The sequence below is a fragment of the Dromiciops gliroides genome, chromosome 1 (assembly GCF_019393635.1).
Source record: "Dromiciops gliroides isolate mDroGli1 chromosome 1, mDroGli1.pri, whole genome shotgun sequence".
NCBI classification, from domain to species: domain Eukaryota; kingdom Metazoa; phylum Chordata; class Mammalia; order Microbiotheria; family Microbiotheriidae; genus Dromiciops; species Dromiciops gliroides.
The window spans coordinates 698,408,668-698,430,212 of record NC_057861.1 but is presented as its reverse complement, the minus strand read 5'-3'; the positions used below and the strand labels follow the sequence as shown (position 1 = coordinate 698,430,212).

At 45.5% G+C, this 21,545-nt stretch overlaps 1 protein-coding gene across 3 annotated transcripts in view; it reads left to right on the top strand.

Moving 5' to 3' along the window:
• The window catches only part of HDAC11 (histone deacetylase 11), a 47,680-nt gene extending 26,884 nt beyond the window's left edge, over nucleotides 1-20,796 (top strand). For all 3 annotated transcript variants that reach the window (XM_043972048.1, XM_043972056.1, XM_043972044.1), the window contains 7 exons: nucleotides 1,366-1,482; nucleotides 6,261-6,303; nucleotides 11,933-12,009; nucleotides 13,030-13,092; nucleotides 13,666-13,762; nucleotides 15,949-16,127; nucleotides 17,425-20,796. In XM_043972048.1, coding sequence (XP_043827983.1) covers nucleotides 1,366-1,482; nucleotides 6,261-6,303; nucleotides 11,933-12,009; nucleotides 13,030-13,092; nucleotides 13,666-13,762; nucleotides 15,949-16,127; nucleotides 17,425-17,613 — 765 coding nt within the window. In that variant the 3' untranslated portion in view covers nucleotides 17,614-20,796. The remainder of the gene's footprint in view (nucleotides 1-1,365; nucleotides 1,483-6,260; nucleotides 6,304-11,932; nucleotides 12,010-13,029; nucleotides 13,093-13,665; nucleotides 13,763-15,948; nucleotides 16,128-17,424) is intronic.
• The last annotated feature ends 749 nt before the right edge of the window (nucleotides 20,797-21,545 follow it).

The window sequence follows — 21,545 nt, the reverse complement described above, 5'->3', positions numbered from 1 at the left end:
AAATTCTGTAATGGGGCAGTGATGTAAGCACAGCTAACAACACCATAAAGTATCTTTTTTTTTCAATAAATCTAATTGTCTGGTCTCATACTCCTAGTATCAGCTTTGGTGTTTATGAGTATGTGCGTGTGTGCGTGTGTGCGTGTGTGCGTGTGTGTGTGTGTGTGTGTGCATGTGTGCATGCACGCACCTGCATTTGCGTTTGTCTTTTGAACATATTCTCATCTCAGATGCCCCTGGGTGACCCAAGCAATACACTTATGCTTGATGCTGATCAATCCCTAAAAACCCAACCCAGTCCAACACCAAGGTAAAAGAATTGGGTCTTTCTGGGTCAGAGTTACTTGAATGGGAAGATAATTTACTCCCTTCGTGCTCCCCAGAACTCCACTTTCCTCCTCTGTAAAATGAGGGACTTGAACTGAATGACCTCTGAAGGTCCTTTCCCACTCAGAATCTTATGTTTGGAAATCTCTCTAAATTCTGTGGCTCTAGGGGAACCAGGTTTTTCTCATTTCAGAGCCCAGACTTGGCCAGATCCAGGCACCCAGAGGTCATTTGTTGAATGCTAGTAAAGTATTTCCACCTGGAAATAGTTGATCCATTGTCCACTTTCCTTCATAATGGGCAACTATCTTCCCCTGCCTCTTAAACTTTGCTATTTCCTGGGAGGCAAGTTAGCAAAGAGAAACGTTCTTTTGGGATGATTCTTCCCCTGTGAGGGAACTGGATTTGGAGTTCGAAGAGCTGAGTTTGAATGCTAACTGATACTTACTACTTCTGTGACCTAGGACAAGTTACTGAAACTCTTGGAATGTCTCTGGGCTCTGTGTCCTCATTTGTAAAATTAGGAGTTTGGGTTAAATGGTCTCAAAGAACCCCTCTAGCTTTAAATGCACGATCCTTTTCCTGGAAGGGAGGACATTTGGAAACTTAGGGGTGCATCTAGATGGAACCTCATAGCCCTGAGGCACATGGGTGGACCTTACTTTATGGAGGTCTGCCATGCCAAATCAGTAGTTACAAACCAGATAAATCCAGGGGAGGGGAGGCATTATTTTCATCCCAAAAAGATGTATCCCGTTTGTGGAGTAAACCTTCTGGGTGTGGCTTCTTTCCATGGCCAGCTCTTCCAGAGCAGTCAAAGTATAGTTCATTTTATAAAAATTTCATTTACACGCATGCCACTGTGGAACACCGCTCTTGTAAACCATCCCTTGGTAGTCTGGCAGAAGCTGTGGGCCTCCCGAAGGGTTCCTTCTTCACTAGAGCAGAGCATGAATCTGGGGAGAGAGTAGTGCATGAAGTCCACAAGCAGTCATGTAACATTAAGCATGCTCCTTGTTTCTGTGTCTCTTCCTCTAGTGGTCCTTTGTAGTGGCAACAATCACGGAGATTCCGCCAGTCATCTTTCTTCCTAACTTCCTGGTGCAGAGGCATGTTCTAAGGCCTCTAAGGACCCAGACAGGAGGAACCATTATGGTAAGATGCACCTCTCGGCCCCTTTGTAACTGAGGATTGTCCAGGAGCACGGTGATGAGGAGGAAGATGGTCCTAGAAAGAAGGGACAAATGGCACCTGACCTTCTCTTTCATTCTCAGCTCCCAGACTACTTGGGACCAAGCAGAGATCCTTGTTCTCCCAGTGCCTGGTGTGGACTCTTGTCCCTCCCTCCCTTGTAAATGCCCTCTGTCTATGAGGCACGAAGGCAGGCAGCACCGGCTTCTGTTGTGATGTACCAGCAGGTCTTATCAGCCACGTGAGCTCATTTTTGGCCCATTGGGGAGGGAGGTGGATACCAGATAGGAAATGACTAGAATTTAGTGAGTAATTGGACCTGAAAGGTCCTTAATGAATAAATGACTCTCCTGAGTATCTTTTCTTGTGTAAGAAGAGAGCCAAGAGCCCATTATCATTTGAAGTTATACTAAAGTTGAATGGGTTGCCTCAGAAGGTAATGAGTTCCTTGTCTCTGGAGGTCTCCAACAGGAGGCTGAAAGACAAGTTGTCAGAGATGTTGCATGGATTGGATTAGATGAACTCATCAGGGATACTTGAGAAGTAACTGTGGTTCACTGGAAGGTCTCTGGAGTAAGATAATTGAGGTTCTAATCCCACCTCTGACACTTTTGTGTCACCTTGGTGACTGAGCAAGTCCCTGAACCTCTCTGTCTCAATTTCCTCACCTGTAACAGAAAGGGGTCAAACTAAATGACCTCTGAGGCCCTTTCCAGTCTATATCTATGAGCCTAGGAGTCATTCTGTCCCAGAAATCTCTCAAGATTGTGAGATCCTATGTATGGATGTTTCTCTGTGATTTTTGAGTGTGTGGTCATCTCTGAAGGTATCATGGATACCTGAGAGAATACCAAGGGATGGGAAGGGTATGTGCCCCTTTGGGCCAGGCAGATTTGTAAAGCCCTTGTCAAACACCTACTCTCTGCTCATCTTTATGCTGAAGTCTAGGGGAAGATGCATTGCTTGTTCTCATAGAACTTAGAGGGGAGATAAGGTAAATCTACAGGAGATAATTAGGAGACACAGCTTAAAGATGCTATGTGGCACAAAGTGATTAGTCACGATACCTATAATATTAACAATTTCCTTAAAAGGGAAGCAAATCCTTTTTGTCTACATCATTTCATTTGCCCTCCCCAAAGCCTTGTGGGGTAGGTCATAGACCTTAGAGTTCATCTAGGTCAAAGTTTCTTAAACTGTGACTCTCAACCCAATATGGGATATGGGGAGTAATGAAAAATTTGGCAATAGTAAAAGGTTATGTATACCTATTTTATATACCTCTATACCCGGGGTCATGTAAAAATTTCTCGGAGGAAAAGGGGTCATGAGTGGAAATAGTTTAAGAAGCCTTGATCAAGTCCAACCCTCCTTTTACAGATAGGGATACCGAGGCCCAGAGAAATCAAATGACTTTCCGAAGTTCATACATAAAATAAGTATAAGAGCCAAGACATAAGCTCAGGTTACATATTCTTCTGTTGAACTATGCCCAAATTGGTGATAGGATATATCAATGGTCACACTTTTGGTTCCCAAATTGGTGATAGGATATATCAATGGTCACACTTTTGGTTCATGGCAGATCTAGGATTAGAACCCAGTTATCTTTACTCCCAACTCAGTGCTATGCTCTCTTTCCTCAGGAGCCTCAAGCACATCCTTCCTACACCCTGTCCTTGGTTGGCAACCTTGAGCCAGCAGAGTTCATTAATAATACACTCACCATAAAATATGGATGACACGCTTCCCCAGGAAACCAGCATGCTGAATTCTTCACACCCAGGAAAACTCACTTTGGGCATGCGAACTTGAGGAAGATAGTCCCCCAAAGCCAAGGCTAAGGCATGGCATAGACAATATCAATATGAAGTTTGAATTGTGCTTTTGTGGTTTTTTTCCAAAGCACTTTCTTTCTGTTCTGGCACATTCACAAAAGAGGAGAGCAGTATGACTCATCCCCAACCTTTCAGAGATACAGGAAGACACATCCTTTAGTTTTTATTGGGTAAACCCAATCTGGGAGAATTAAGAAGGAACCTAGTAGGGCAGCTAGGTGGCGCAGTAGATAGAGCACTGGCCCTGGATTCAGGAGGACCTCAGACACCTGACACTTAACTAGCTGTGTGACCTTGGGCAAGTCACTTAACCCCAACTGCCTCACAAAAAAAAAAAAAAAAGAAGGAACCTAGATTTGAGGGGCACAAAATGAGGTGTGTGATTTATACTAGTGGATGGAGTATTGCATACTTTCTTGAAACACACATGTGTTCTTATACCACAGGCAAACTGAGGGACAGAGACTGAGTGACTATTCAAAAGTCACACATCTAGTCAGAGACAGAACTAGAACAAATTCAGGTCTGCCTCAAGCTCTTTTTCAAGTAGGCAGGGTTGTTCTCAAGACCTCAGTCATCCCATCTCAAATAAAGGGATTGATCTTGTTGGTCTGTCAGGCCTTTTCCAGTACAAACATTCTTTGATCTTGTAATTGTATCAGAGAATGTCACTTCCTTCAAATGATCTTGCTGTGTTCCCAGTAAAAAAAAAAAAAATAATAGTAACAACAGAAAAAAGAAAAAAATAAGCCCTAGCACAATGTCTGGTCCGCAATAATACATGTTTAATAAATGCTTATCAATTGTGTTTCCTCCATGGATGGGAAGCTGGAGTTTTCTTGATTAAAGGCAGGTTTCCCACCTCTTCAGAAGCAAAATGCTAATTTTGTTTGTGAACAAATACTCACTTGGAATCTTAATTTCTCTTCTCCCTCCTGCCCCTAACTTGTGTGGCTCCTACAGAGATTTTGAGGAGAGAGGTGAAGAATTTGAAGAGTGACCTCTCTAAGGGTCCTTGTAAGAGTTCTGCAGGGGCCTTGGGTACTGCTACTGCCCAGACCATATTTAGACTCTGAGGATTTACAGACCACAGGGTCATAGATTTGGAGTTAGAAGGAATTCTGGAGGTCATCTGGTCCAGGACTTCTTAAATTTTTCTCACTCACCACCTACCCCTTTTTGTCCCCCCCCCCCCCCCGCCAAATTTTACATGATCCGGGGTATATAAAATAAATAAAAATATAAAATAGCTACACAAATCAAACATTTACTGCCAAATTTTTGTGACCCCCACATTCAGTTGTATGACCCCATATGGGGTGGGGATCCACAATTTAAGAAGCTTTGATATAGTTCAGTTCACCTCATTTTACAATGATAAAGTGAGGACAACAGAAGTTTAGTGACTTATTCAAGGTCACACAGGTAGCAAATGTCAGAAGTGAGATTTGGACTGAAGTCTTTTGATTCTAGGGCCAGCAGCACTCTCCATGTTAGTGGGCAGCCTTTGAAAAGGGGAAGGATACGTAACTACTGAAACTGATGAGGACCTAGGTAGACTTATTAAAAGGGCATAGATAATTTGTTGTGTGGCAGAATCAAGATGCAGTGGACAGGGGGCAGCTAGGTGGCTCAGTGGATAAAGCACCAGCCCTGGATTCAGGAGGACTTGAGTTCAAATCTGCCCTTGGACACTTGACACTTACTAGCTGTGTGACCCTGGGCAAATCACTTAACCCTCATTGCCCTGTAAAAAAAAAAATGCAGTGGACAGATGATGCAGTACAATAAAAAGAATGATGGATTTGGAATCCAAAGACCTGGGTTCAAATTCAGGTTCTTGTGACTACCATGCTGACCTTTGGCCTCAGGGCTTCTGTTTTCTCAGTAGGAATCTGAGCGAACTGAATCACATGATCTTGGATTTTTCCTTTGTTTCTAAAGCCTAACATCCTAAGTTTTTAAAAAAAAAATATCTAAGATCTGCTTTAAAATAGAACCCGATATTTCGACTTAGACTGGACCCCTGAGACAACATGCTGTCCCAGTCCTGGGAACCTTGTTAAATTTCTAAATATCCTTCAAAATCAAGTTCTTAAGCAACATCCCAGAAAAATCTGGGACCTCTCCATATTCTGTTCTTTCCTGGCATTTTCTTTACATGCTTCTCATGAGACTTATCACGTTCTACCTCATATTCTGGTTATTATGTAAATGTTTTATCTTCCCCTACTAGATGGTTAACCTCTGTTATGGTTGTGATTATGTTTTATATTGCTTTTTGTCTCTCATAGTATCTAGTGCAGGGCCTTGTAATAGTAGGTTTTCAATTAATATCTAGTTAGTGGGATCACAAAAGGGTTATATAGTTCTCAGGATTTGCTAAGTTCAGTAGCTTTATCCTCAGGGAAGCAGGAAATGGGGCAGTGCCCAGTGGAGATGGATACTACTGGGCAGGCATTTCTCTTCGAAGGGTTTGGAATGGGCAATATTGTCTTCTTCCTTTAGCCGGCCTGCTTCTTGTCCCCTTCACCCCCTTAAGATATCGTACTAGTTTACCTTTATGATAGAGGTTCCTGCCTTTCGAGGTGCTTTCTTCCCAGAAATCCTGGGAGGAAAGCAGTACAAGATGAGGAAGTGAGGCTCCTGAGAGCAAAGTTGACTTGCCCCCAGCTTACAGCTAATCAGTAGCAGAACTGGTTTTGGGAAGCAGCAGTTGCGCCTCCATACCCAAAGCTCCTTCTAGGACTTTCCTCCATTGTTTTCTGACCAACTGACTAAGAATGTTGCTCGAGGGGCTTAGAGTATTGCCACTTCTGGATTGTTGGGAAGAGCAGGATAGGCCCCTTGCAGACCTGGTAAAATGCCTTGGTATTCATTTTCTCTCTGTGCTTATTCCCAAAGGCCGGGAAACTGGCTATTGAACGAGGCTGGGCCATTAATATAGGTAAGTACAACAGGTAATTCATCCTGGGAGAGCCTTGGGGGCCATGTGTGTGTGTGTGTGTGTGTGTGTGTGTGTGTGTGTGTTTCCCTCATTATTCAGTCTCAGTACTCCCAGCTGGCTTTTAGGAGATGGACCCTTGAGAGTCTGGGACTTGGAGCCTTTGTTAGCATTGTCCCTTTGCTAAGGGACACAGTGCTTGAGGTGATCTGATCTAACTTCTTCATTTTATAGTTGAGGAAACAGGCCTAAGAGAGGTAGAGATCACACAGACCCTGGAGTCAAACTGGGGTCCCAGGCTTCTTTCTCCTGCGGCTCCTTCCCAAAAATGTTACTGCTCCCCAAACTCTCAAGGATAAGCATTGTCACCAATATTAGCTTCATGTGTGGGAAGAATGAGCCATCACCTAAGTGGTATAATTTTTGGAGCCCAGCAAGATCCCTCTGCCCAAAGGTCTCTCCCCCACTGGTTTGTCATGAAGTCTAAAATACCACCCCTTGGCGTCAGTTCTTAAAAGCTTTCTGGAGCCAGCATCATCCTGGCATTATGCATCCTATTAGGAAGGACACACACACACACACACACACACACACACACACACACAGGAGCTAGGTAGAGAAGGATTAAATTCTCCCCTTCTCAGATATGAAACCGCAATATTCTCTAGTCTGCTGAGAAAGCCACTTCTGTTCTGTGGCGGGTCCTCAGTGTCATCCTCACCTCCTCAACCCACATAGCTCATCTGCTGCCAAGTCTTGTCATTTCCACCTTCACGTACCCTTCTCTCTACCCCCAGAGCTGCCACCCTGTTGCAGACCCTCATCCCCTCATGGCTGGACTGTTGCTGCTGGTTGGTCTCCCTGCACCAAGTCTGGCTTCACTCTAATCCATCCTTTTTTTAGCTGCCAAAGTAATTGTCCCAAAGTGCAGATTTGGCTGTGTCAGCCTCTCCCTGCTCTCATTCAACAAACTCATGTGGGTCCCTGTTACTTCTAGGTTTAAATATAAAATGTGGCTTTTAAAGCCCTTCACAGCCTGACCCCCTCCTCTCCTTCCAGTCTTCTCACAGCTTCTTCCCCTCCACATACTGAACAATTCAGCTACACTGATCTGCATGTCTGTGTGACCCTGTGCCGTTCCGTTGGCTGCCCCTCCCTATACCTGGAACACACTCCTTCCTCACCCCTCCCCAAATCCTTGCTTCCTTCAAGACTCACCTCAAGTCCCACTTTCTTTAAGGATGTCTTTTCCAGCCTTCCCCCCTCCCTTCCTGTCTTCCTTGGGACATGACCTTCCATTTATATGGTATATTTCTTGTGTGGACCTAGTTATTTTCATGTATCCACTGTGTTTCTTATTATGTTGCCTGGCATATTAAGTAACCACTTAATAACTGCTTAAGGACTAACTCCTGGAAGCACAGCAGAGACTTAAGGGAGGCAGGGGCAGCTACACCAACTCCAGAGGGGCAGAAGATAAAGGCAGTTGCTGGATTGCACATGTATGCGGCTGCTCTTGGTAGCAGCTGTCACAGAAGAGGCCTGCCCTTGTCGTTAGCTACATCTCTCCAGCAAAGGCCATTATTCCAGCCCGCAAAGCTGGTGGCAATTCTGGTGGTCGGGTCTGGAGTTTGGGCTGGCTTCTTGTTTTAGTATCAATGCCAGGTCAGGTCTTTGCCACAGGGAAGCTGTACTAATCTGTTGTCATGAACTTGAAATTTCCTTCCAGAGGAGTCTGAGACTCCTATCTCTTCTTACCTGGACAAGAGGGTTGAATTGTGGTTCTGCAAGAATTCATCAGATTGCATAAGCAAGCAGAGGGAGATGAATTGTGGTGCCAGGCTAAGCTAATTAATTAATACCATGTCTTGAGAGCATGTCCCTTAGGCTTCTCTTGTCTCTACTTCTCAAGAACTAGAACCATATTTAGGGAAAACTCTGTTGTCATCAGCAGAGAACAGGCCCTTGTGAAAGGTTAAACCCTAACCACATTTCTGGGTGACCTTTACTTGGGAGAAGCTGAGTCCCTTCAAGGTTGGAGGATTTCCCCAAATAATCACTGTCATCTCTCTGGCTTTCCTTGTGTCTAGGAGAGGCATCTTCTCTCCTATGTCAGGTCAATTACTAGAATCACTAGAAACTTTTAGGGCCCAAAAGAACTTTTTACTACACTAAACTTTGAACAAATGTAAAAAGAGACAAAATTAAACAAAACTGTAGAGTTCAGGGCTAAGTTGAATGTGGTCCCAATAGGGTTTGAGACTATTAACATAATAATAGCAGCTAGCATTTATCTAGGGCTTTAAGGGTTGCAAAGTACTTTATGTGTTATCTTGTTTGATTTGTTATCCTAGTTATATACATAAGGCAAAGGACATAGAGATAAGTTAAGTGACTTCCCCAGGGTCACACAGCTAATAAGTGCCCGAAGCAGGTTTTGAACTCAGGTCTTCCTGACTCCATGTTTGCTGCTCTATCAACTAAACAACCCAGCTCCCCAGTGTCTGGCCTTGTGCTTTGTTCAGGATATGGTATTCAGAGCTGTATCTCAGAGAATATCTGTTCCGTCCTCCTCCTTTACACATAGAAGCCAGGACCCAGAGAGGTGATGCTTCATCTCTTAGCAGGAAGCAAGTAGAAGATACTGAGTTTGAATTCATGTTCTCTGACTCCAAATCAGTATCTAATACTTCACAGAGTAACATTGATTAAATGCTTGATGAATGGATGAATAGCTGTGCCTCAATGTGAAATGCCCATATATGTCTTTTTCCCCCTCCCTTTTTTCTGTATCTCTCTACCTTTTAAAATCTGGCATCAGATACTTACTAGCTGTGTGACCCTGGGCAAGTCACTTAGCCCTGTTTGTCTCAGTTTCCTCATCTATCAAATGAGCTAGAGAAGGAAATGGCAAACCATCCTACTATCCTTGCCCAGAAAACTCCAAATAGGGTCACAGAGAGTTGGACATGACTGAAAATGATTCAACAACAGCAGCAGCAGCAGTAGCAACCTTTTAAAAACTTGGCAGGTTGATTGAATGTCTTTATGCCTTCCCCCCCTAAGGAGGGTATTTGATGATTCAACCCTTTATCCTTTCTTTAAAACCAGGACCAAAATAATGTTTTCCTGATTCCAGTGATGGTGATGATCAAGTTATACAGCACAGTGTTTTCCATATGACACTCCTGTGAGGTAGATGATGCAAATATTCCCATTTTACAGATGCAGAAATTGATGTTTAGAGAGAGGTGAAGTGAATGTTTCCACTGTGTCCAATTCTTTAGTCACAGTCAGTGCTCTTTGTAAACTGGGAAGCGCCATATAAATATAAAGTTATCATTATTATTGTTATCATTTCCAGTGGGGAAAAGGAAGGTGAAGAGGAGGGGAGATTTAAAGCAGCTTCGATTTTTTTATTCTGGCCTTGGCTGGGAAGTGACTCTAGTGTCCTGGGTAGGCACAGCTGCCCTCTGGGCTGAGTGACTGCCAATGCTGCTGTGGATCAAGGAGACCACCAGAGGGTGCACTTTGTCTGCCCATAATTGACCTGATTAGGTACTGAGAGCTTGGGCTGTGAACTTGAAATCTGATTCACAGCAGCAGCACTTGTGTGAGAATCCTTCTCTTTCACCCTCTTCACAGTGACTGGGTGGAGGAGGTGGCTGTGAGGAAATCCTGTGCCCCACCCCCAGCATGCCCCCTGACCCCCTGATCCTCACTATATCAAGTGCTAGGCTGCCTGCCCCATTAACTTCTCAACCAACAACATTTCTTAAGCACCTACTGTGTTCCAGACACTGTGAGAGATACTGTGGATCTAAGAATCCCAAGACCCTCAGGATAAAACAACACCTTCTCTTAAGGAGCTTACATGCAACAGCATTTATATATGTATACATAGACACAGACAAAATAGGTAAAAATTGGCTTTGGTGGGGAAGGCACTAGAATTGGTGGGATAAGGAAAGGTTTCTTTTAGAAGGTGGTGCTTGTGCTGAATCTTGGAATTCAGTTTGGAAACTAGGGATTCCAAGAGGTGTTGATGAGGTGGGAGAACATGTCAGGTTTGTTAGACACCTAGTTCAAAGGCAGGGAGGGAGATGGGAGATGATGGGGGATGAAGCATGCTGTTTGAGCAGCATCAGCAAAGGTGATTTGACTGGATTGTAGGGTGTGTGAAGGGGGCAAGCCCTGGGAAGATGAGCAATTATACAAGTGTTTTGGAGCCCCTGCTATGTAGTCACCCATTTGTTCAACTGTGCCATGGGGGATGGAGAAGAAGACATAAGCCCTGCTTTGAATAGCTTGTCTGCTGGACAGAGGAGCTGGCAGACAATGTCAGGGATGGATTGCAGTGATAAAGACTGTATATGATGGGAAGTAAAGGAAGAGAGAGAGTTCAGCAAATGCTGGAGTAGGGAGAAAATGCCTTATACAGAAGGCACTCCTTGAACTGGGCTTTGAAGGATGGGAAGCATGGGAATGACTATGTGACCTTAGTGAATCACCACCCTTTTTATTATTATTATCATTATTTTTTGGTGAGGCAATTGGGGTTAAGTGACTTGCCCAGGGTCACATAGCTAGTAAGTGTTAAGTGTCTGAGGCTGGATTTGAATTCAGGTCCTCCTGACTCCAGGACCGGTGCTCTATCCACTGAGCCACCTAGCTGCCCCTGAATCACCACCCTTGATCCTGTTACTGATCCAAAATGGGAAGAGGTTGGGCTAGGATGTCCCTAAGGTCTCTTCCAGCTTTGAATCAATGCACCTGTGCCCTCTGGCTCTAATACTTTATTATTTCTGAAGTTAGGAATAAGGCAAACTAGCAACCGTCGCTTAGGGGTGGGGCAAGTGAGGAATAGTGTGGAAAAGGGCTGGAAGTAGAAAATATGGCATAAGGAAGGAAACTGACCTATATGGGATGGTCTGCATTGGAGAACAGGCAAAAGTGAGGATTCCCGCCCCCCCCCCCAGCCTGGCCACTGCTTGATGCTTTTTCTTCCTCTGACATTCCCTTCCATTTGCACTGTGTATCCACATACATACATACATATATACATATATACACACACATACATACACATAGGTATACATATGTACACACACATATATACATATATACACACTATATATCTCTGTATCTTGTTTGTACATAGCTGTTTGCATATTGTCTCTCCCCACTTAGACTGTGAGCTCCTTGAGAGCAGGGACTGCTTTTGGCCTTTCTTTGTGACCCCAGTGTTTACCATAGTGCCTGGAACATAGTAGGTGCTTAATCAATGCTTGTTGACTGACTGCTGGGATAGCTTAGGAGAGCCAAATTATGGCAGGTCTCTTTGCCGTGACTTTATACAGGTTTTTTTCTTCTTCATGGACCATTAATTTCCTGGAAGATCAGTCAATGGAGTTTATCAGTGCCATTTAGGGAAGAGAGGATCTTGGAAAGGGATGAGGAGACTGGAAGAATGTGACTAGAATAGACTTTCACCCTTTCTGAGAGCCCTTATCTGGAGCTGAGGTACTAGGGAGTCAGAAGGAGAGGTATGAGAGGGAGGGATGCTGTCTGGAAGCAGGGCACTAGGGCACCAAAGAGAACCACCAATTGAATGTGTTTCTTTTCCCTGCAGGCGGTGGGTTCCATCACTGCTCCAGTGACAAGGGAGGCGGATTTTGTGCCTATGCTGATATTACACTTGCTATCAAGGTAAGACCTGTAGAGATGATGACTTTAAGTGAAAGACCCAGGGGAGGTGGACCATCTGTATCATAGGATAAGGACCTTAAAGGTCATCTAGTCCAACACTGGTTGAAACTGAGTCTCAGAGGTCCCAGCAGTTGAGCCAGAACCCAGTGTGTTGAGGACTCAAAGGCCAGCATTCTTTCCACTAAACCACAACAGCAAGCCAGGCCTTAAGAAGTGATGGGCAAGGCAGCTAGATGGCGCAGTGGATAGAGCACCGGCCCTGAAGTCAGGAGGACCTGAGTTCAAATCCGGCCTCAGACACTTAACACTTACTAGCTGTGTGACCCTGGGCAAGTCACTTAACCCCAATTGCCCCACCAAAAAAAAAAAAAAAAAAAAAGAAGAAGAAGAAGAAGTGATGGACATTAATTGGCTGAGAGGAGGATGGTGTGCATTCCCAATAAGAGGTAAAGACACAGGAAAGGGGCACCAAGACATATCTGACCCCTCCCCTCAAAAGGAAAAACAAAAGCCCAGAAAGATTGGACTCTTAATTCTCTGAAACTCTGGGCTCAACCATAACCCATGAGAGAGAAAACAAACCTTTGGGTGAAACACTTGTACCTTTACACTGGGTATTGCCAGAGGCCAAAGAGGGCAGCAAACTTACCATGAGTCTTCACTGAGTTCTGGCATGGAGTGGAGGAGGTAACTACTATAATGGTAGCTAGCATGTATATATCATATGAAGGACTTGAAACATTCAACTTTGAATTCTGTCGGGAAACTGTTATTAGAGGGTCTTTCATCCCAACTGCCCTCTTACAGTCCCCAGTGGAATAGAATATCTCACTGAAATATAAGGGCCATTCATTTGGAGGGGAAGTTTGATTCTCAGGGAAGAGACTTTTAAGGGGAAGGATGTGATTTCCAGATTTCCTTGAGCTACTTGGGATTTTCAATGATTAGCTACTCAGTTATTTGCCTGGTTGGTGTTTATTTCTCAGCTTCCCCTTTCTCTCCCTTCTCTCTCCTGAGCAGTTTCTATTTGATCGAGTAGAAGGAATCTCAAAAGCCACCATTATCGACCTGGATGCACATCAGGTGGGTCCCCAGTCCTATGTGGGAAGGAAAGCTCAGAATCAGTGTCTTGTCTTGACAGTCTTGACAGGCATCCCCATGATTCTTTCTCTTGATCAGCTTGCACAATCGGCACAGTATATAACACACACACACCACTCCTATCCACACCCCTATAGAACATCAGAGGTCATGGGCTACCCAGGGATAGTTAAATGTCATAAGGGGAGATGGAGGAAGGTTTGGGGTCACCATCTTTGGAAGTCTGTACATACAAGGGAATGTGTGTGTTCCCTTTTGGCTACAGTCAAAAGTGGTGCTGGGTTCAAAGTACCTGCTTGTGTCCTATGCCAGGGAAATTTCAGGCTTAATCCTTGTGCATAATACTAATGATATGGTGGTGATGGTGAAGATGATGATGACAGCTGCTCCTCTTTGCACAGAGCTTTAGCACTTGTGAGGTGTGTTATACCCATGATTTCATCTGATTCTCAAGCCAACCCTGAGAGGTTGGCTGAGTGGCTATTTTAGCATTCTTCATGCTGGTGTTGGCATTGTCTTCCAGAAGATGATCACTAGTGGTGTGTTTTCCCCTAGGGGAATGGCCACGAGAGGGATTTCATGAATGATAATCGAGTGTACATCATGGATGTCTACAACCGCAACATTTACCCAGGGGATGGTTTTGCTAAACGTAAGTCCTCTAAAGTCCTGGGGTGGGATTTCTCTGTGGATGAATTGGTGTGGCATTGAGATAAGGCAGCAGTGTCAAAATGTTTTTGGGAAAGAAACCTATCTCCATCTCTATCTCTATTTTAAATTTATAAGTACAATTGTACAGGCAGGCACCTTCTCCCCTATGCCTCCACAAACACATGTACCCACTGGGATTGAATTATTTGTAGCCCAGTTGTTTGAGACTCCAAATTCATTTTCCCATGGGAATAATGATAGAGGGCCTGTTCAGGTCCCCAGGTGCTCCCCTAGAGGCCTATCTAGCCCACAGTATAAATGAAATACTTGATTGATGCTGCTGCAGTTTCCTATTGTTTCTGTGGGAAAATGCGTCTTAAGTTCTACCTGGGAAGTTGGGAGGCAGGAAACATACTTTCCCCTCCATTGTAGCTACATCCCCAAAGAAAACCTCTTTTCCCCATCCCCTGCTCTGGATCATTCCCCTTTCATTTGCGGGTGAGTGTTTCATAGGTAAGGAGTATTTATAAGGTGACTGTTCACATCTCAGGGCTGATCTATCTTTATCATCCAGTCTTAGTTCTTGGATCTTTTATGATATTTTCCAACTCCCTGAAGAGAGGAGGAGAATGGGAGGACCAGAATCACCTCCTTCCCCTCCCTAACGTGTTGCCCGGGGCCTTCTTTTGGGATAGCAAGCTGGGAGAAAATCCAACGGATGCAGCTCAGATTGGGGGTGCTGACTGGCCCTGACTGTTTAGCTTTACCATCCATGAGACTATAGAATTTGGAGCTGGGATGGACCTTAGACATCCTTTGGTCCAATCCCTTCACTTTATATATGTGGAAATGAGGGCCCAGGGGGAGAAAGGATTCACCTGGGGTCACATGGTAGCAAGTAGCGGAGCTGGTATTGGAACCCAGGTCCTCTGATTTAAAATCCAGTGTTCTCTCTGGCACACTTAAGTCACATGTATTATTATTATTTATTTTTGCGGGGCAATGGGGGTTAAATGACTTGCCCAGGGTCACACAGCTAGTAAGTGTCAAGTGTCTGAGGCTGGATTTGAACTCAGGTACTCCTGGATCCAGGGCTGGCACTTTATCCACTGCACCACCTAGCTGCCCCCAAGTCACATGTATTATTGCATTTGATCTTCCCAACAGCTCTGGGAGGTAGGTGCTACTATTAGCTCCATTTTACAGATGAGGAAACTGAGGCAAACAAAAGTTAAGTGACTTGTCCAGAGCCACCCCGCTGGTAAATGTCTGAGGAAGGATTTGAACCCAAGACTTCCTGACTCTCAAGTCCACTCTACCCATTATACTAAGCTGCCTCTCTGGTGAGGCAATGAATGGAGTACTGGGTCTGGAGTCAGGAATGCCTGAGTTTAAATTCGACCTCAGACACTTCCTAGCTGTGTGACCCTGGACAAGTCACTTATCCTCTGTTTGCCTTAGTTTTCTCATCTGTAAAATGGGGGGGGGGTCATAATTGCACCTAACTCCCAGGTCTGTAGTGAGGATCAAATGAGATAATATTTGTAAAAAGTGTTTTGTACAGAGTACTTTATCATGCTTATTCCCTTCCCTTCCCTTTACCCCTGCTGCTATTGACATATGTCAGAATGAGAAGAAACCTTACAGGGCATCCATTCCAAACCCCTCATTGTATAGTAGAGGACCTGGAAAGTCAAGGTCACCCAGGGAATAAGTGGCTGAGCTGGACCCATCCCATTTCTCTTTGTGTTATGCCACATCTAAGCCACACCTTCCAGATTCATGGTGCCTCTTTGTGGCATCTCCTCTGCTTCTTTTCTCTACTATAAGGAGGGCCCCGAGGGTATAGGCCAAAGGACAAGTGCTTTTGGCTGAGCAGAGGGGCAAGGAGAGGTGGCATGGATGCCCGCCTGGGAATCGGGAGACCTTGGTGGGAACCAGAGAAGGGACAGACTGAACATACTGAGAGGCTTGAGTCGAGGTGGGAGGGGAAGGGTACCAGAGGCAAGTCTTTCCTACTTTGACATTTCACTGCCTGTGGGATGAAAGTGGTTGGTAAGACCCCAATTTGTTATAGTCTCTGCTGGGAGTCCACCAGGCATGTACCTTGTGGAAGAGAAGATTGTGCTGGATCCAAGCAGTCCTGGCTTCTGCTAAAGCCTCTCCTTAGCCATCCCTTGTTCTTAGGTGCCATCAAGCGGAAGGTTGAGCTGGATTGGGGAACAGGAGACACCGAGTACCTGCGGAAGGTGGAGGAGCACGTGGAAGGGGCACTGAATGAGCAGCTGCCTGATGTTATGATCTACAATGCAGGGACAGACATCCTGGAGGGTGACCCTCTGGGAGGACTCTCGATTTCTGCTGAGGTGAGTCCCACCTCTTACGGCTTGTGTTCTGACTGCTCCTTTCCCATTTAGAAACCACTTGGAAATGGAGACTCTCACTGGTCCCTGGATATCAGTCATATTTCCTCTGAGGATTGGAGGGAAGTAACTGGACTTAACCTACCATAGGGAATTATGGGGTTAAAATTTCCTGGCAGGGAGGAATGAATGAATGTCTTCCCCACGAGAATGTCAGTCAATCAATAATCAATCCAATCATTTGCTAAGCACCTACTATGTGCCAGGCACTGTGCTAAGTGTTGGGGCTACAAAAAGAGGCAAAAGACAGTCCCTGCCCTCAGAGAGTTCATATTTATGTGGGAGAAACAATATGTAAATAACTCTGTATATTCAAGATATATACAGTATAAAAGGAAAATACTTGCAAAGGGAAAGTATGGGGATAAAGGTCATCTTAGAGATGGGAAGGCTTCTTATAGAAGGTGAGATTTAAGCTTGAGATTCTTGAAGGAAGGTCAGGAGGGGCAGGAGTGAGAACATCCCAAGTGTGGGGCACAGCAAATGAAAGCACACGGAATATCATGGAGGTCAGGGAGAGATATTTCAATTTGTAAAGTTACTGGGATGTCAAATGAAGCTGGAGGCGGGGGGAGTAAATTGACTCTAGGGGTAATGGCAGAGTTGATTTGTTTGTGGTTCCACAACTGGAAAGGGGAGGGTGGAGGGTGGAGGTTGGAGAGTGGAGAGCATGTTGGCTGTAAGGAGATGGCCAAGCGGATGAAGTGTGGCTGGAAACAGGCCTAGATATAGGTGACAGAGGCAACCACCAATTAGGACAGAAGACCCCAGCACAGGAATTCCTAGGGTGAGAGGGTTGAGTCATGCAGCATTTTGGCTTCTGGTCTGGGTGACAGTGGCTAGAAGGAGATCCCCAGGGAGTGAAAGGGATATTTCATGCTGGAAAGGGCCCCAAGGGGACTTGGAATGGAGAATGTATTCTTAGGGAGCCTGTGGCATTGGAGGCTTTGCCCAGATGACCATAATTCTTAGATCTTCAAGGAACCTTGAACATCACCTCATGAAACTTCTTCCTTTTACACACAAGAAAAACAGGACAATAGTCAAGCAAATGGGACCACAAAGGAGTATATATTTGAGGGTCTGTGGTGGAAGAGGAAGGCCAGAGTTGATGACTAGAACCTCTGTTTGGTAGTAACCCAACTATTGGCAAAACAGGCATTCCCCATCCGGGCCTCCTCCTGAGTTGAACCCCCTACCCCAAATAATGTCAGACCTTCTCCTGCTCATACCCCTATAGGGCATCGTGAAGAGAGACGAGCTGGTGTTCCGGGCTGCCCGAAACCACAATATACCTATCTTCATGGTGACCTCAGGAGGTTACCAGAAACATACGGCCCGGATCATAGCCGACTCCATCCTCAACCTGTACAACCTGGGCCTCATTGACCACTTTGAGGCGATTGGAAGATCCCAGCACACTCTGTAAATGACGGTGACCACCTAAAAGGCAGCCTTTGCCATCCCTCTCCCGGAAAATTTTTGTTTTTTAAAAAGCAGATACAACAGGCAACACTTTAACTCTAGACTGGTGTCAGGGTCAGCTGCAATACAACAGATCTGGAGCCAGGGCCCTGTATAATTAATTTATTTTTACCCCTTTCAAAAACGACAGAGCGGGGAAGCACCTGTTCTTCCTCATCTGTTTCCATGGTCTTGATCTGTGGGCTAGCTTTGATCTTGTCTGGGTCCCTGGGGGAAAGGGAGGAGGACTCCCCACTTTACACTTTCTCCTTCCCCTCCATCTCTTGGGCTGGGGCAATATATTTCTCCTCCGTGATGATTGCTGCATGGGGTGACTCCTCTCTTGTCCTGTGGAGAGAGGGAGGAGATTTTGAGGAGAGGGGAGGTGAAGAGGGGAAGAGAGGATGGCAGAGTCTTTGACAAGGTCTCCTCAAATGGACAGTGACAGTGGGTAAGCTCCTATCTTAGAATTTTGGAAACATATATGAGAGGAGAAAGGAAAGGTGTCTGGAGGGAAAAGTCCAGGATCAGGGTTGCAGATGAATTGTGGGTAAGTAGTGAGGAAAGATGTGGAGGTTGTGAGGGACAGGGGCAAAACGAAGTGTAGGGAGAAATGGGGCTCTGGTTTTTTAGGAAGCCTGAGGGGTAACCAAGAATTAGGAGACCTCTGGTAGTAGGAAAAGACCCTCTCCAACCAGTTATCTCCTTCTCTCTCTTTTTTCCCTCTTCCTCTAATCCCCACTCCCTTTTTATTCCCCCCACCTGCCTCTTTCTCCCTTCTTCTTTGGTTCTCCTTATCCTCTGCTTTCCCCTCTCTCCACCCTAATTTCTATCCTGGAATCTCTTCTGATGGGAGAGGTGAATTGAAGTGAGATTGGGAGTCCTGACAGTTTTTGGTTTTGTTTTTTGAGGCTGGGGAGGCAAGACTGGAATATTGTCCAGTGTGGAGAAGAAGCTGGAGGATCCCAGTTTCCTCCATGTTGGACAAGCCTCTTTTCCATAGTTACAGCCTCTGGGATGCTAGAAAAAGAAGGCTGCACTTATGGGGTTTGGCCACAATCCCAGGACCCCTCGTTTTTATGTCCTGTTTTCATGGCTAACAGAGGGTTCTGACTTTCCTTGGGATATCTGCTTGGGCTGGAACTTTCTCCTCCAATCAGGAGGTAGTTGATCGTTGTGTGGGGACTCTTCTGGGCCAAAGTGAAGCAAGGAAAAGCCTTAAATATGTCTCCTGCAGGCTTCCTGGTAAAACTGCTCAGGGGCAGGCAGCAAGGGCATAGGGAAGGCTGGAGAATAGAAACAATCTGCAGCCTCGTGTATTTAGCCATAGCAGATGGAAGAGAGAGAGAGGGGCGGGGAGGGAGGGAGGGAGGGGAGAAGAGAGAGGAAGTTTATATGTAAAGAGATTTCTCTTCCAATATTGTGGATGAGCTAACCTATCCAAGGTAAGGAGAGAGTTTTTGGGGGGACAAGAATGTGCATCGTGCTCATAGAATGGGGGTTTATACCATGGCTGAAGGTCTTTCTGAAGACCCGAAAAGGTGTTTCTGGGAAAAGGCCTTGTCTTTGAGTGTTTCCCAGATGAGACAGAAGCTCAAGGCTAAGGCAACCCTGGACCTCTGATTCCTTACTCCGAGACACATTGACTGGCCATTTATCGAGAAGGGAAAAGGCTCACTGATGGAGGAGACTCCCTCCAAAACAGCCTTGGCAAATGTATCTACTACTACTCTACTGGGGCATGTGCCTGGGCCTTCATCAAAAACCTCAGGAAGTTCAGCATAGAAGAGAACTTAGAACAAAAACGCCAGAGCTAGAAGGGACCTTGGAGATCATCCAGTCTAAAAGTAATTTTACACATGGGGAAACTGAGGTTTAGAGATGGGACACATACAGGTCCAAGGTCCCATAATTAGTTGTCCTTGATGGTTAGTTACTTGAGGGCAATGGAGAAACCATTGCACTGAGGCATCTAGGAAAGATACAATTGTGTAAGTCATGTCACTTCCTAGGGCTTCATTTTCCTCAACTGTAAAATTAAAGGTTGGCCCTGGTGGCCTCTGGGGTCCATTCTAGCTCTAGATTTGTGATCCTGTGACCCTTCCTCAGTGCAGACCAGGGCACCTGAAGCCTGGCTGGTCCTGAGGGGACATTCAGAGCTATCTCCTTACAGCCACTCACTGGGGAATTCTCATGGTCCAGGCCTTTCCTTGAGGACTTGATATTGGCAGCTTTTAAGCATGATTTTACCCAGTGGATGGCCATTGCTTACACAGAGGAATGTGCTTGCATTGATTTGAGAGGCTGCATACTGGGAGGTGAGGAAAACAGGGCAGTGGGAAAAGGTCCTTGGACTCGGTATCCAGAGATCTGAGCTCTGTTCGTAGTTTTTGATCACTGCAGTGACTCTGTGATGGTGGAAAAGTCCCTGCCATACTCTTGGCCTCAGTTTCCTCTTCTGTAAAAAGAGAGGGTTGGACTAGTCCTTAAATAAGTTTTCTTGTGTCACTGCCGGTCACAGTTAGAAATCTCTACCACTAACTCACCGTTGTAACCTTGGGCGACTCATTTAATTCTCTTTGAGCCTCAGTTTCCTCATCTGTAAAATGAGGATAATAATACCTGCCCTGCTTACCTGGCAGGGGCGTCTCAAGAAGCAAATGAAATAGTAATAATATAAAAAGGCACTTTGAAAAGCAAGAAAGCACTATTTAAATGTAAGGCAATATTCTTAATAACATTAATAATGTGGCTACTTTCACGTACTTTGCATTTCTTTCTGCTTGTGATGATGGGATCCCTTGTGGACAGCTGGGCAGAGGTGCACCTGGCTCCAAGGACTACTGCTCCTCAGCATGCAGGGGGGGCCTTGGGCACCAACCAGTACCTGCCCACTCCCCCACTCCCCACTTCCACCACTTACAATGCACTTTGAGACTCATTAACCCGTCTTCTAGATTTGTCGGATCCATGGTACTTGATGAGTTTTTGTTATTTTTATAAGATATTTATATAAGGCTAAAACACAATGCTAGCACCATCTTGTCTTTCCTAGGTGGGGGAGTGGGTGGGTAGGGGAGAGGGAATTGGCTTCGTGGTTAACTTGTTTATGTCCCTCTTGGAAATCAGTAAAATTATTTCAACTCATGCTGGCTGTTTCGTATTATTCTGGGAGAGAATGGTACTGCCTTTTCCTTTCTGACCCCTAACCCGCAGGGCAAGCAGTTCCCAGCTAGATCCTGCTGTTCCATGGATGCCTGTGTTCTCTAGACATTCTATTCTCTAAAAGAGGAAAGCAGCCTGCAGACCCCTAGCTCCTCTGTGTATGGTTGGGGAGGAGGGACTGTGGAGGAAATGGGAGGGAATGGCAGGGAGGGAGAAACTGTGCCCATTTTTTGGCCCTTGGCCCTGCTCCTGGGCAAAGCCACCTTACTGGCAGGATTCTTTGTAGCCCCCAAACCCACTTGCCTCAGTACCAGCCATGACTGCTGAGTCCCTTGGGTGAGGCCTAGCTGCCACTTAAAATTACAGGGAGTCTGGGGGGCAGCAAGGTGTCCCAGTGGATAAAGCACCAGCCCTAGATTCAGGAAGACCTGAGTTCAAATCCAGCCTCAGACACTTAACACTTACTAGCAGTGTAACCCTGGACAAGTCACTTAACCCTTGTTGCCCTGCAAAAACAAACAAACAAAATATTACAGAGGGTCACAGAAATAGCAGGGGTAAGGGGTAGGGGGAAGGTACCCAACCTGAGTGTGCCCTTGTCATTCCGAGGGAACTGGCTTTATCGTTAATCTACATGGTATCCTGTCTGAGCTGCGGTCCTATGTCTAGTATACAATAGTAGTAAAGTCTATTTATTATGTCTGCCCTCTCAGAGGGCCGGAACCATCTCAC